Raw genomic sequence first — 14,433 nt, 5'->3', positions numbered from 1 at the left:
CTCTGTTGGTTCTATCACTAACTTGTAGCTCTTGAAGAAAGAGTAGTTTCGTGTTATAGACCATTTTTCATTGGGCTTCTAAAGATTATAGGCGAACTTTTTGTGAAATCGATGGTGGTCGAGTTCTTGGCAGGGAATTTTTTGAACCCTATTTTTTATTCATTAAATATGTATTCAGCAGTAAAGTTTGCCTGGAGTGATGGGGATTGAATAACTAATTAGGAAAATATCGATAGTGTTGAGGTTTTTCATTGTACAGATCAGGCGTAGTAAGTGCATAGTTGCACTGTGTGGTTCTCACAATATGAGATACCCGTGGTTTTTATAACACTGTGGCTGCGCGGGGCAAACTGGTTACGAAAGTGTTTGTGACTACTGCAAAAACTAAATATATCTAAATAGCAGTAAATTTATACTTCAGAAACATAAAATAAAGTTTTTCATTAAAAATAATACTTTATTTTGCATTATATTAGCTATTTCCTGGGGTATCTCATATTATGAGAATAGTTTGACGAGTTTGGGAAAAGCACGTTTTTACATTTTTTGTATTTTCAGCATAAAAACAATGTTAGTAAAATTTTTTATTTAAGCTCCTTATGGCAAACTAAATTTCCTTTAAAATGACCTATACTACATTTAAAAACAGTCCATAAAATTCCGAAAATCATGCCAAACAGAGTTGGAATCTCATATTTGGGTACTCTCCTCTAGTATCTTTGAATGTGCCGCCATTAGGGACCCTGTAGTAAAGGGACGCGCCAATCGGGTAGCTGACTTCGGATTGGTCGAGCGAGAAGAGAGAGACACTACCGTTCCAAATCAAGATACTATACCAAAATTTACTACAGCTTCGCGCTTCGGTATGCGAATAGTCAAAGTCTCAAAGATCTTTGGAATAGTGCTTGTTGACATGTTGAAGTGGTTAAGGGCATGTGATACTTACAGTTTCCCCGGCTTTTTTCCACAAAAATGAAATAAAAACTGAATTCGAAGATGCTATAAAATATTATAACGGACGTCCCCGGACTGTTTTTTGAGGGACAATAACAAAAAATTTTATGCATATACATTATTTTGAGGTCACGTCGTTTTTCATCTCTGCCTTTCCGATAATCTGGAAATTAATTATGAAATAAACTTTTTTGATTGTCTGCAAACAAGGTTAGTTCCGGGAGATTAGTTACTATGTTTATTCGTAAGTCCTAAGTTTTCGGCCAAAATATTGTGTAATTTGGAAGTTACGCTCGGGTGAATTGTAACACACATAACCTCGAAATATACACGCATGTTGTTAGCAATATCAAAAATTTTTTGATAAAAAAACACGAAACAAAGTGTGTGGGGACGTCCGTTAGCATGTTCGCTATCATTTCCCAGATTTTGAAGGCAAAATATTTCTCATCCTAGGAAAAAAGCCTGGGGAATCTAACACTGAAAAAATGGATACTATTTTCTAAGCCCTATGCAAATTAATCGCATTTTGCTAAATTAAAACTTTTTTTAATTAACCCACAAAAAAGTTTGTAGGGACGCCCGTTAGCATGTTCGCTATCATTTCCCCAATTTTAAAGACAAAATATTTTTTATTCTAGAAAAAATGCAGGGGGAGCCTAAAACTGGTAAAATCGACATTTTCCGGGTGAGGGATGCGCCAAACGGGCAGCTAAGTGCGGATTGTTCGAGCGAGAAGAGAGGGATACTTTCGTTTCAGTAACAGATACTGTACATTTATTGAAATTTCATATAGCTTCACACTTCGGTACCTTCGATATGCTTAGTGTTTGTCGTGTTTGTTGCCGTTTAAATACATTGCGCCTTCTACCCTAGGGTGCCGAATCTGATTGGTTAACTTTTTTTTTACTTGCGCCTGGCAGGACTATGCTTTGTTGGGTCATGCACTGGCTCCAACTTCCGTACCAACTCCCCCCTCCACATAGCCTTTGGCGCGTCCCTCACTACTACAGGGTCCTTGCCGCCATTAGGGACCCTGCAGTAAGGAACACGCCACCTGGGCAGCTGACTGCGGATTGGTCGAGCGAGAAGAGAGAGATACTTCCGTTCCATGTCAGGATACTATACCACAATTTACTACAGCTTTCCGATTTGGTATGCGAATAGTGCAATAATGTTTAATGAGTTTATTTAAGGATCGTGTCTTATGTTTAAAACATTTAAAATACTTATTTTTTTCGCAAAATCTTCAAAGTTAAAGATTAAAGGTTAAAGATTAATCTTATTTTGTTTGAAAATTTGGCCATTCAGTTTCAAATTTATATTTGTAGTTTAAAAATTTAACTATTTGGTTAACAGTTAAACTATTCGGTTGTAAATACAAATCTTTCATCAAAAAGTCAAATTTTTAACAAAACCGTTTACAATGAAAATGAAAAAATTTAATTTTCAGTTTAAAAAAATTAACGAATTTGCAAGCGAATAGTTACTTTTTCATCAAAAAAAATAACATTTTAAAGAAATAGTTAAACTTTTAAATAAGTATATAAATTTTCACCAAAAACTAAAAAATATGACTATTTTAAAACAACAGCGGCTGAATTAAACCAAAAAGTGCATTTCAAGCAAATTTTTTAATTTTTAACCAGAGATAAGTTTTAAACTAAAATAATGAAGCTTCAACCAAAAAAAAATTATTTTTAAAAGGTAGTTCAACCTTAAAACAAATAGAGGAATGTTCAACAAAAAAATTAATTTTCAACCAAAGAAAGAAAAATAACGAAAAAATAATTCTCTTTAAATTTAATCTAAAAACAACATAATTCCTTTCCTGATCTATTCAGCGACTTGAAGTGCAGAACCTACCTAATGTTAAATGGATTCGATCTCCTTTGAAATAATTTTTATAACACTGTGTTTTGTAAAAATTAATTTGTTTAACAGAAAATTCAACTATGACATTTTTGGTAGAAAATTAAATTTTTTAAATAAAGTGTGATCTTTTTTAGTTGAAAAACTAACTAATTGTTTAAAAATTCATGAATTTTGTTAGAAATTCGTATTTGTTAGTAGAAAATTAATCTTCTTGTTTGAAAATTCACCTTTCTGATTGAGGATTCAACAATTTTTGGACAATTCTTATTTTTTCAGAATGAAATATTGAAATGAAAATTTAATTTTCCATTTGTGGCTAAAAATTTATTTATATTTTTAATTAAAATCTGTTTTGGTAGAGAACTCAGATTTTTTTTTCAATTACACTTCTTTAAATTGAAAATTATTTTTTCAACTAAAAACTGAACCATCCCATTTTTTTGTTGCATATTAAGTTCATAATTGAAGCTTCATCTGTTTCGGTTTAAAACGAACCTTTTTGATTGAAAATTCCACTATTTTCTTCTAATGTCTATGCATTTTTTTTAAATTAATTTCTATAATGGTAAAATCTACTTATATTACTTTTGGTTAAAAAATGATATTTTTAAGTTAGAAATCATATAATTGTTTGAATCTTTCTAGATTTTGTAGAAAATTAATAATTTTTGGTAGAAAAGTAATATTCTTGGTTGAAATTAATATTTTTCATTAAGGATTCAGTTATTTAAAAAAAATCCTTTTCTGCTTGTCAAAAACCAATTTCTTCAAGAGAAATTTCGATTCTACTATTTTTGTTCAAAATTGACCTTTTTTACTTAATAATTCTTTTTTTTTTTATAATTTTTCTGTTTTAGTACAAAATTAATTCTTTTGTTTTAAAATCGATCTTTTTTCGTTAAAAATTGAACTGTTTGAAAACAAATTCATCTGTTTTCAGACAGTATTTGGGAATTCAGAATTTTGTTAAAAATTCGTCATTCTTGGTAGAAAAATAAACTTCCTAATTGAAATTTCATCTGTTTTTTTTGTAGGAATCTATTATTTTCTTAAAAATTCCTATTTTCGTGAAAAATTAATTAATTTAAGAGAAAATTCGATTATACCATTTTTGATAGTATTCATTCTAAATGAATTCTTGTTATAAAATTTCTAAACTTAAAACGTTTCTGTGAATATATTAATTATCTATGTAATCAAGTACCTCACGATATCAAAATAATAATTACAGCTTTAGGAGCATTTTCCTTTGGCGCTAACATTCGTATATTGTTTACTTCACATAATCACGAAGCTACATTTTTTTCTTTTTACAGTTTTTCCTACAGCTTGCGTTACATAGCGGTTTATTAATTTATTTACAGTGCGAATTTCTATTACTATTCCCTTTTATTTAATAACTTCTTCTACTAATCTTGTGGATTCAGACTGCATACTTTAAATTGTTCAAATTTTCATTTTTACCTGTTTTTCGGGTGTATGGGACTATAATACTGTTTTTCTTTTTAATTCAACTTTTTAATTTCATAAATATTACTATTGTCTATTTTTTTAAATTCAAAATTATTCATTACTTTGATTTTCCCAATCCGATTGAATACACGATTCAGGTATATTATTTATTGACGTTTGAATACCTCGCGCCTTATACCGCTGGCTCCAACTACCGTTCCATTTTCCCCCACCACATGGCCACATGGCGCGTCCCTTACTACAGGGTCCCTAGCCGCCATAAGACAGCTGCGCCACATCACGACCTTCGCCGTGACGGACAGGCAAACTGAATGAGCTCATCTTGCAGACATCTTGGATTTCTCCCACCCAATCTGAAATACCTAATTCGAGATGAAACGGTTAATTGAATTTTAAATACTGTGAAACCTTCGAACGCTTTTGAAACTTTGGCGCAATGAAACGTTTAATTGTTTAATGAAGATTTAAATTTTTTCAGTGGAGCCTTCATTGAGTCACATCCCTACTTCTGGTTAAAATTTTCGCACGTCATGTAATGTTTTGTATAAACATGCGCACCACTGATATATAATAATGCGCACACACATTCTTGCGCAAGTTTTCTGTAAAAAACGACAGTTGGCGCAGTTAGAGTTAGTTCAAGTTGTCAGTCACGTTGGGCAGGTTCGGGCAGGGTCAGATTTATGCGTCGTGCGTAGAATAAGATAAACCGTAAAAAGTAGTCGCCAGCCGGTCGTAGCTGGCTAGAAAATGGTAAATGGTAAACATGCGGACGAATTGTTGTTGGAAAAGTCCAAGAATTGCGAAGAAAAGACTGCTGATAAGGAGGATGCTAAAAACAGCTGTTCGTCGTGCAAAGGTTCCGAGCGAACGTCAGAAATGGCCCAAGACAACAGTCCCTGCTGGGATAGTCTCCCCAGTGTCATATTGCTCGAAATATTTTCCTATCTGCCTCAGAGTAGCCGATTAAGAGCCTCCCAGGTACACAATCCTTTTCTATCAATTTTCCTTTAGACACTCGTCGTAAGTGATATATCTGGTTTCGCACACTTAATGGTTTGAGTGTCGTTTGCAAATGCAAAGGTTGGAAATACAATCTGCAAACTCGTACGACAATATAGTCTTTGTTATCATAATAAACACTCCCAGCCAATAACAATAATCGTGTTTTCGCAATTACTTCTCTGTCTTTTTTCTTGGCTTGCATTTTTTAATGCTAATTAATTCTAATATTAATAATTTACATATATATTCTTTATTTTTTATTATTTTTTGTTTATTTAATTTTAGAGAGTGGATGAGTATTGAGATTCTATAAGAAAGTCACTTGTGCAATTTCAAGCAAATTTAGGTTTTGAAATTTAAGACTCATTGTGTCGTATGAGGTTTAAAATATAAACAAAAAGTTGCTAGATTATATATTTTTTTGCGAAAAATGGAGATCTTGCACGATTTTGTTCCTTTGTGGCTATTCCTGTATAATCGATAATTTGAAGGTTGCAATTTAAGTAGGAATGAAATTCAAAATTGTTATTTATTTAGGTTTCTTGTTCGTACAATAATTATTATTTGTAGGTGATATTTCAGTAGAAAATGTTTAATAGAGGAATATAAGTAATTATAATTATACGAAAGATTGCAAACAGTACAAGGCAATGAGAATAATTATAGTCATGCTCCCAGTATGTTCGAAAATCAAAGGTTTCAAGATTCTAAATGGTAGTTCTTGTTTTATCATTAAAGAAAGAGGATCTCACTTTCACTTTTTATATCACGTGTTCGTTGAATAATTTCAGTTTAAGACGACGTCTGATTTTCAATCAGGGAATTAAAATACGTCAGGAAATCTCCAGAAAAATCTGAAAGAGTCAGGGAATTTTAGATAAACTGAAGTGCAATTTATCGCTTATCGTAGAAATTTAATCTTTTTTGGTTAAAAATGCAACTGTTTATTTGAAAATTGACACTTTGGCTGAGGATTCAACTTTTTTTTTTACATTTCGTATTTTCTGTTTAATATAAATATTTGTAGTCGAAAATTAATTTTTTTATTGCAATTTTAAACATTTTATTTATGGTTGAAAATTTATCTTTGTTAGTTGAAAATTTATGTATTTTATCGAAAATTTGTCCTTTTCGGTAGCAACTTAATCTTTGTTAGTTGAAAATGGAACTATTTAGTTTTTTGGTTGAAAATTAACCTTTTTTGTTCATGAATCGACTAATTTGCTAAAAATTCATTTTTTTTAGATGATGGTACATAATTGTAGTTAAAAACCCTTTTTTCCTGGCTTAAAATTTAATTATTTTGTTAAAAATTCAAATATTTTGCAAAAAAATTTATCTTTTTATATTGAATTTAACTTTTTTTGGCTGAAAATTTATTTTTCAACTGAAATTTCAACGATTTTATTTTTGCATTTAAATTAATCTTTGTTAGCTGAAAATTATTTTTTTCGTTAAACATTTGTCTCTGGGTAGAAATTTGATCTTTTTTGTCTGATGATTCAACTACTTTGTTACAAATTCATTTTGTTCAATCATTCATTATTTTAGTTGAAAACCCTCTTTTTGTTCAAAATTTTGTTATTTTGTTGAAAAATCAACTGTTTGATTGAAAATTTGTGTTTTGTTACAGAATATTAGTCTTCTGGGTCACTAATTCAACTTTCTTGTTTAAAAATTCAACTCTTTTTTTGAGAATTCATGTTTTAGGTTCACGCCGTTTTAAAATTCATATCGTCAAAACTTCATATTTTTTTGAAGATTTTCGTTGATTTTGTTTTTGAAGATTTTTGTTGAAAATGCGTCTTGTGACAGATTATTAATCTTTTGGTTGATTAATTCTTCTTCCTTGTTGGACAATTTAACTATTTTGTTTAAAACATTGTTTTTTTTTTGTTGATTTCAGCTATTTTTGGTTAAAAATTTATTTTTTAAACTGAATGTTCAACTTTATTTCTGGCTGAATTTTTTTTTTATTTGAAAATTCATTTTTTTTTTGTTAAAAATTTGTCTCTTTGGTTAAAAATGCTTGGATTTTGTTAAAATTTCATATTTTTGCTAGAAAAATAATCTTTTTGATATAAAATTCGTCTCTTGTTTGAAAAGTTAACGAGTTTGTTGTAAAGTTAACTACTTAGTTAAAAGTTCATATATTTTCTTTAAAATATAATATCTAAGTTTTAATATATTTGTGTTTACTATTTTTGTGGTAAAAATATTTCTTATGTAAGATCTTTCATACCATTGAAAGCAAGATTTTTTTATTAATTCTGATTGATTCCTCATTTATTTAACATTGAATGTAAAGTTCAATAAAATTGCTGAAAATAATTTGAGTTTAGCTTTTGATATTTTTTCCATGCATTGAAACAAATTTTTTTCCCCCTAAAGTTACTTACTTTTTATCTGAGATATATTTCATAATGAATAGTTTTTCTCTGTTTTGGTTTAAACTAGGTTTGTAGAAACTGGAGATACGCGTTATTCCATCCGAGCTTCTGGAAGAAGATCAAGTTCTCTCTCAAAGATGAAGACAGTGTCGCATGGTCCAGGTAACAAAGATTTCCATTTATCTTTTATTTTTATTCTTTCACACAAAAACCAGAAATAAGATTACATTGCCTTTTTAAAATAAAAATCATTGCAGATTTTTGGTGAGCTCCTTTGGACTCAGTGTACACGACGTTACGATAAGTTGCGAGACATCCGGGAACTACGTAAAAGATGCTGTGACTCTTTTAAAAAAATTGAGCAACAACAGGCAACTTCGGAAATTATTTTTGGAACCAACGAGTTGCATGTTCGATTTGCCCATCAGACGAACTGAGAACGAAGATGATGGGTAAATACGAAAGCTATAAATGTCTATTAAATTTAATCTTATTTATGTAAATTCTGGCCTCACAGACCGATCCCTATATTCATTTAAGGTCCCAAAAGTACCCTATTTATTATTGGGAATGGTTAAACTGCACTATGCCATCTGATGATAAAAATCTGAACTAGAAATAATAGGTACAATTTTAAGGATGCATTTTAATTTGTGATCAAAAGTGTTTTAACGATTTTGTATGTAATTTAATGTATTTATTAGGTACTAAAAATAAGTCTTTTTAGGAAACAAAAAGTTTTAGATGGAATTTACTTCTTATACAGTGAAAAACACATTTTTTGAAAAAAAAACAACAATTTCGTACTACTTATTATGATTTTCAACAGATTATAAACTTAAATGGAGTTATTTTAAAGCAAAAATGAACTGAAAGTAATTTTTTATTAATTTATACATGAAATATCTCTATCTAAAAAATCAGATCTAAAAGTCAGGTTAGAACTCATGTTTCAATTTTAATCGTCTTTTCGTATTCTTTGCATAGTCTGGATACAATTTGTCGCTACATACATTCATTAAAGTTAATTTAAGCTTACAATGCACGGAAACTTAGATGAAATAGTGAAAAAAATATTTTTTTAACCTCGTTGACATATATATGTGTTTTTTCACTGTATAATATGGAAATTCTATCTCAAACGATTTATTTTGTATAATGCTTTGTTTTTAACATTAAATTATTGTTTTAAACATCACAAACCAGTAGTAAAACACTTCTATGCAAAAATTACAATACATCTTTTAAACTTTACCTACTCTTTCTAGTTCCGATTTCCGCCACTAAATGGGAAAATGGTCGACCATCATTCCCAATACCTATTTCTGAAGTATCTTGAATTCTTTTGATATATTTCAGGGCATTTTTCAAGATTCTGAGAAATATTTCATTTATTTCACTAACTTGAATGGATTTTTAAGATTTTAGAGTATTTTTTATACTTTAAGGTATTTTTAAGAACCTTTAATTTTTAATATTTTAGAGAATTTTAAAAGACTAAAGAAATTTTGATTAGTTTTATTAATTTAAAATGCGGTTTTAAGACATTTCAAAAGCTTTCACAGGATTTTATAAGATTCCCAAGTATTTCAATGATTTTCAGGGATCTTAAAGCTCTGACTCTATTGACTGCATTTTCCAGGAATTCAGGAAATATCATAGAATTTCTCGGGATTTCATAATATTTAAGTGGATTTCAAAAATAATTTTCACGAGAAGTGAAGTACTTTCTAGAATTTCAAAAGTTTTGAAATTTTTTATGGAATCTTAAAAGATTCCAAGGAAGTAAAAAAAATCTTGTAAAATTCCAAGGAATTTTACAAGATCTATAGGATTTTAAGATATTTACAAATATTTCACAGGATTTTATCAGATTTCCGAGGATTTCAATGATTTTAAGGGATTTTGAAGCCCTCAATACATTACTACATTTTCCAGAATTTCATGTGATTTTATAATGTTATAGCCGATTTCAAAGAATTTATTCCCGAGAAGTGAGGTATTTTGTAGGGTTTCAAAGGTTTGAAATTATTTTTTTGGATTCACCTTGCATTCTTATTCATTGATCCTGAATTCTTTTGAATTTCTTGGTTTACTTGAATTCTTCTAAATTCACTCAATTCCACTTAATTCAATGGATATTTTTGAATTTTTAAAGTTTTTTATTTAATTGATCCTGAGGATCAATTGATAAAGTAGTCAAAGGATTTCAAATATATTAATGTATTTTTTTCAAATTCCTTGGCATTATCAATTGCTTTCAAAAATTGCAAGTTATTTCAACAGATTTTATAATATTTGTAATGTTTTATGGTATCTTAGAAGATTGCAAATAAAGTTTTATTTGATTTCATTGATCTAATGGGATGTCAGAGGATTTGAAATATGTTAGGGCATTTTAAAACATTCCTTGGTATTTTCAAAAACTTTTAACAATATCAATGGATTTCCAAGTGGTTTAATAATTTTAAGGATTTACACAAATTTGCATGCGATTTAAAAATATTCTTAGAATTTTTGAAGGTATGGAAGAATTTTACATCCCCTATCAGATTTTAAGAGATTCAAAGAGATTTATCATATTTCCCAAGAATTTCAATGGTTTTAAGGGATTTTAAAAGCTCTCAAGGTATTTTAATAGATTTGTTACGATTTCTGAAAATATGACCAAATTTTATAGATTTTCACTGTATATTATGATATTTTAATAGATTTAAAAAAATATATTCACAAGAAGTGAGGAATTTCTTAGAGTTTCAAAGACTTCAAGAGATTTTAATGTATTTTGTGTAATTCATTTAATATACACCCTGAGTTCATATTAATTTATCCTGAATTCTTTTAAATTATTTTGCATTTATCTAAAGTCTACTGATTTCAATAGATTAAAAAAAAATTGGCTTAGTTCATCTTGAAGAATTTAAAACTTACCGTCAATTCTTAGTCATTTTATAAAAAAATTCTCTTTATTTGTTTTAAACTCATCTCAAACTTATTCAATTTAATTAATTTCTTCCTATTTTTTGATTGTTTTGAATTCACTTGATTGTTTTTTAATTAAGTTTTTTTAAAATGGATTTTAGCGATTTCTTCTCATTTCCCTAAAATTCCACTACATTCACTCAAATGTTATTGTAATCAACGGGATTTTTTCGATTTAAAAAACAATGTCGGTACAAGTAGCTATGGTCTTCATTTAGATTCGTTTTAATTTAAATTAATTTTTTTAATTCACTAAATTCTATTTAATTCAGCGCTTTGAATTGTTAGGCGTTTCATTAAATTCTTTAGAATTCCCTTTAATTTTTTCAATAACTTTTCAAAGTTAATGAATTCAATGAAGTTTTTTCATATTCTTAAATAATTGTTATCAATCTATTTGAATTTTTTTGAATTTAACTTGAATTGTTTTGAAATTTTGTAAATTTATCCTGAATTTCTTACTTTTTGAGTGCGAAAAAAGTATCCCTTGGTCCCTATATTTTGTCCCATAGGGACTGTGAGGCCTGATAAATTGCGCATTACTCAAAATTCGGATTGTGAAAATTTATTCCAGATTCAAGGCATTTTCTGCTCCTGTGATGGAATCTCTGTTGAAGATTATGGAGACTACAAACAATTTAGAAGCACTAAGTTTAGGATGCATCGAAGAATTAACAGCGAGCGCAAGTGTACTTTTAGAGCCTCTACAACACTATCATGCTAAACACTTGACTCATCTCAGTTTGGCGTCGATAAAAGATGATCCGGATCACTACGATTTTCTGGAATTTGACTGCAGCGTTTTTAGTTCATTTTGTAGATTAAGAGTCTTGACAGTGGATTATGACTACGTCAGTGATATTTTGCTTAACGCCTTGGATAATGGAGTGCTCGAGAGATTAGTTATTCATATTCACGGTCTAGATGATGATTATCCAGGAACTTCCAACCAGGCATGGGAGAATTTCACTCAAAAGAAGTAAGTCCAATTTTAGTTTCATTTTCAGAGTGGCCGCTGGGCCAGGAATTTTTCGGAACTGGGAAATGGCAGTGAATTTATTTTTTACCGTGGATTTTACACATGTTTAAAAGAAAAATCTATTCGATCACTTGATATTTCACAAATTTCTTATAAAATGATATAATTAAATTTTTTTAAAAATTTTTGATTTTAACTATTTTTTAAATGTTAAGTTCAATCGTTGACTTTTTCAATCGCCTAATCGTTCAATTTACAATACATAATTCAAACATTTTTTTAATTATAAAATTTTAATATCCAGTTTTTAAGACTGACAAAACTTCAAGAAGTTTAACATTGAAAAGTTGCGATAAAAAACATTGTAAGAAAATGTAGATTTTTTAAGATACTGAAATAAAATTTTGAAGATTTTTATGGATTTTGAAACTTTTGAAGATAATAAAAATAATTTCTCTGCCAAATTTTTAATGGTTTGTGTTTTGAAAACATAATTTTAAGAGAATATTTTAAAAAATTTCGAAAATAATTTAAAGATGATAAGGCGGTTTTCTTAATTTTGCAGGATCAGACAAAAAGAAAGTTAAAAAATTTCAAAATATATTTAGTAGTTTAAAAAATAATTTAAATTTTGAAAAGATTCTAAAAATTTTAGGAAAAATCGTAGATCAATCATTTTCATGTTAGTTCTTTTGTCTTCTGCTCTAGAATCAAAAATAGAAATAGTAGATTTTTGAATATTATGAAATACAATTTTCAAGCTTTTTAAGGATTTGGAAATGTTTGAAGGTAATACAAATATTTTGTTTTTAATTCCTGGAGAATATTGAATGATTTTTTATTTTGAAAACATAATTTTAAGAGAATATGTAAAAAGCTTCCCAAAATTCTCAAAAAATAATCTGGAAGATTTTAAGACAATTTTCTTAATTTTGCAGGATTTAAGAAAAATGTTAGGAAAAATTAAACTAATTTTAAAAGATATTTTGAAGTTTCAAAAAATCCAGAAATTATTTAAATTTTGAAAAGATTCCACAAATTTAAAAGAAATTGTAGATTTTTTAATATTCTGAAGTTCAATTTTCAAGCTTTTTGAAGATTTTTAAACGTTTCAAGAAAATTAAAAAAAAATTTTGTAAGATTCCTGGGAAAACTTTTAATGATTTTTCTTTGTTTTGAAAACATAATTTTAAGAGAATATTTAAAAGATTTCCAAAATTCTTAAAAAATAATCTGGATGGTTTTAATGCGATTTTCTTAATTTTGCAAGGTTTAAAAAATTATGAAAAAGTAAAATAATTTGAAAAGATATTTAGCAGTTAAAAATAAATTTAAAAATAATTCATAATATTTTATTTTGAAACCATAATTTTCAAAAGAATATTTAAAAAGATTTCCAAAATTCTAAAAAAATAATCTGAAAGATTGTAATGTGATTTTCTTAATTTTAGAGGATTTAGAAAAGTAGGAGAAACTCAAATAATTTTAAAAGATAGTTAGCAGTTTAAAAAATAGTTTAAATTTTGAAAAGAATCCAAAAAATTAAAAATAAATGGTGGATTTTGGAATATTCTGAATTACAATGTGCAAGCTTTTTAAGAAAATTCAAGACAATAAAAAATACTCAACGTTCCTGGGAAATTTTTGTATCATTTTTCAGATTAAATATATAATTTTAATCGAATATTTGAGAAGATTTCAAAAATAAAAACAAATTTTGATGAAAAAATAACAATTGAACAATTATTAATTTGGAAAAAATTCGAGTAAATTTATGGCATATTTAAAATTTTTGAACAGATTTCAAAACATTTCAAACGTAATGTGGAGGTTTAAACATTTTGAACAAAAAATTCATAATTATTTAAGCATTTTGAAATATATTAAAGGAATAAAATTTTTATAATACTGCTCGAAAAATTGAATTTTTATTTTGTCAAATTAATTTTGAATGGTTATTTAAAAATATTTCCAAAATCTCAAGAAATAATTTGAAATATTTTAAGTTGATATTCTTCATTTTTCAAGTTTAACAAAATTCTGGAAAATTCAAATACATTATAAAGATATTTAAAAATCATTAAAAAAATTCCTGGGAAATTTTTTTACCATTTTTCAGTTTAAAAATATAATTTGAATAGAATATTTTAAAAGATTTCAAAAATAAAAATAAATTTTGATGAAAAAATAACAATTGAACAATAATTAATTTGGACAAATTCGTGTAAGTTTAAGACATATTTAGAATTTTTTAACCGATTTAAAAAAATTTTAAACAAAATATACATTTTTAAAATCTTTGAAGAAAAAATTCAGAAGCTTAATACTCGGGAAATTGAAAATGATTTTTTATTTTGTCAAATTAATTTTAAGCGATTTTTTAAACAAGATTTCTAAAATTATCAAAAAATATTCAAGAAGATTTTAAGGCCATTTTTAAAAGTTCCAGTATTTAAACAAAAATGTAGGAAAAAATTTAGATGATTTTATATGATATTTCAAAGTTTTAAAAAATCCCCAAAATAATTTAAAATTTCAGGAGATTCCACAAAATTTAAAAGAAAATTAAGATTATTGAAGATACTGAAATATAATTTTTAAGTTTTTCAAAGATATTGAAAAGCTTCAAAACTAAGTTTAAAAATTTCTTAAGATTGCTTTTATAACTAGCAATTGAGACTTCCGTTTCCGGTATGAAAGCGTAAAGTAGTGGGAATTGTGGATGCTGAGTTTTTCTGATATTGTGGTGAAATTTGAGGTGAGTGGATTGTGGAA

General features: G+C 27.7%; 1 protein-coding gene across 1 annotated transcript in view; it reads left to right on the top strand.

The window, feature by feature from the left end:
- The first annotated feature begins 4,962 nt into the window (after positions 1–4,962).
- The window catches only part of LOC117176090 (F-box only protein 33), a 19,908-nt gene continuing 10,437 nt past the window's right edge, over positions 4,963–14,433 (top strand). The window contains exons 1-4 of the mRNA XM_033366112.1: positions 4,963–5,283; positions 7,765–7,859; positions 7,955–8,149; positions 11,254–11,658. Of these exons, the coding sequence (XP_033222003.1) occupies positions 5,053–5,283; positions 7,765–7,859; positions 7,955–8,149; positions 11,254–11,658 (926 nt within the window). The 5' untranslated portion in view covers positions 4,963–5,052. The remainder of the gene's footprint in view (positions 5,284–7,764; positions 7,860–7,954; positions 8,150–11,253; positions 11,659–14,433) is intronic.

The sequence above is a fragment of the Belonocnema kinseyi genome, chromosome 7 (genome assembly GCF_010883055.1).
Source record: "Belonocnema kinseyi isolate 2016_QV_RU_SX_M_011 chromosome 7, B_treatae_v1, whole genome shotgun sequence".
In the NCBI taxonomy this organism is placed as follows: Eukaryota; Metazoa; Arthropoda; class Insecta; order Hymenoptera; family Cynipidae; genus Belonocnema; species Belonocnema kinseyi.
The sequence above is the reverse complement of the archived record's forward strand: the minus strand, read 5'-3'. Positions and strand labels throughout refer to the sequence as shown.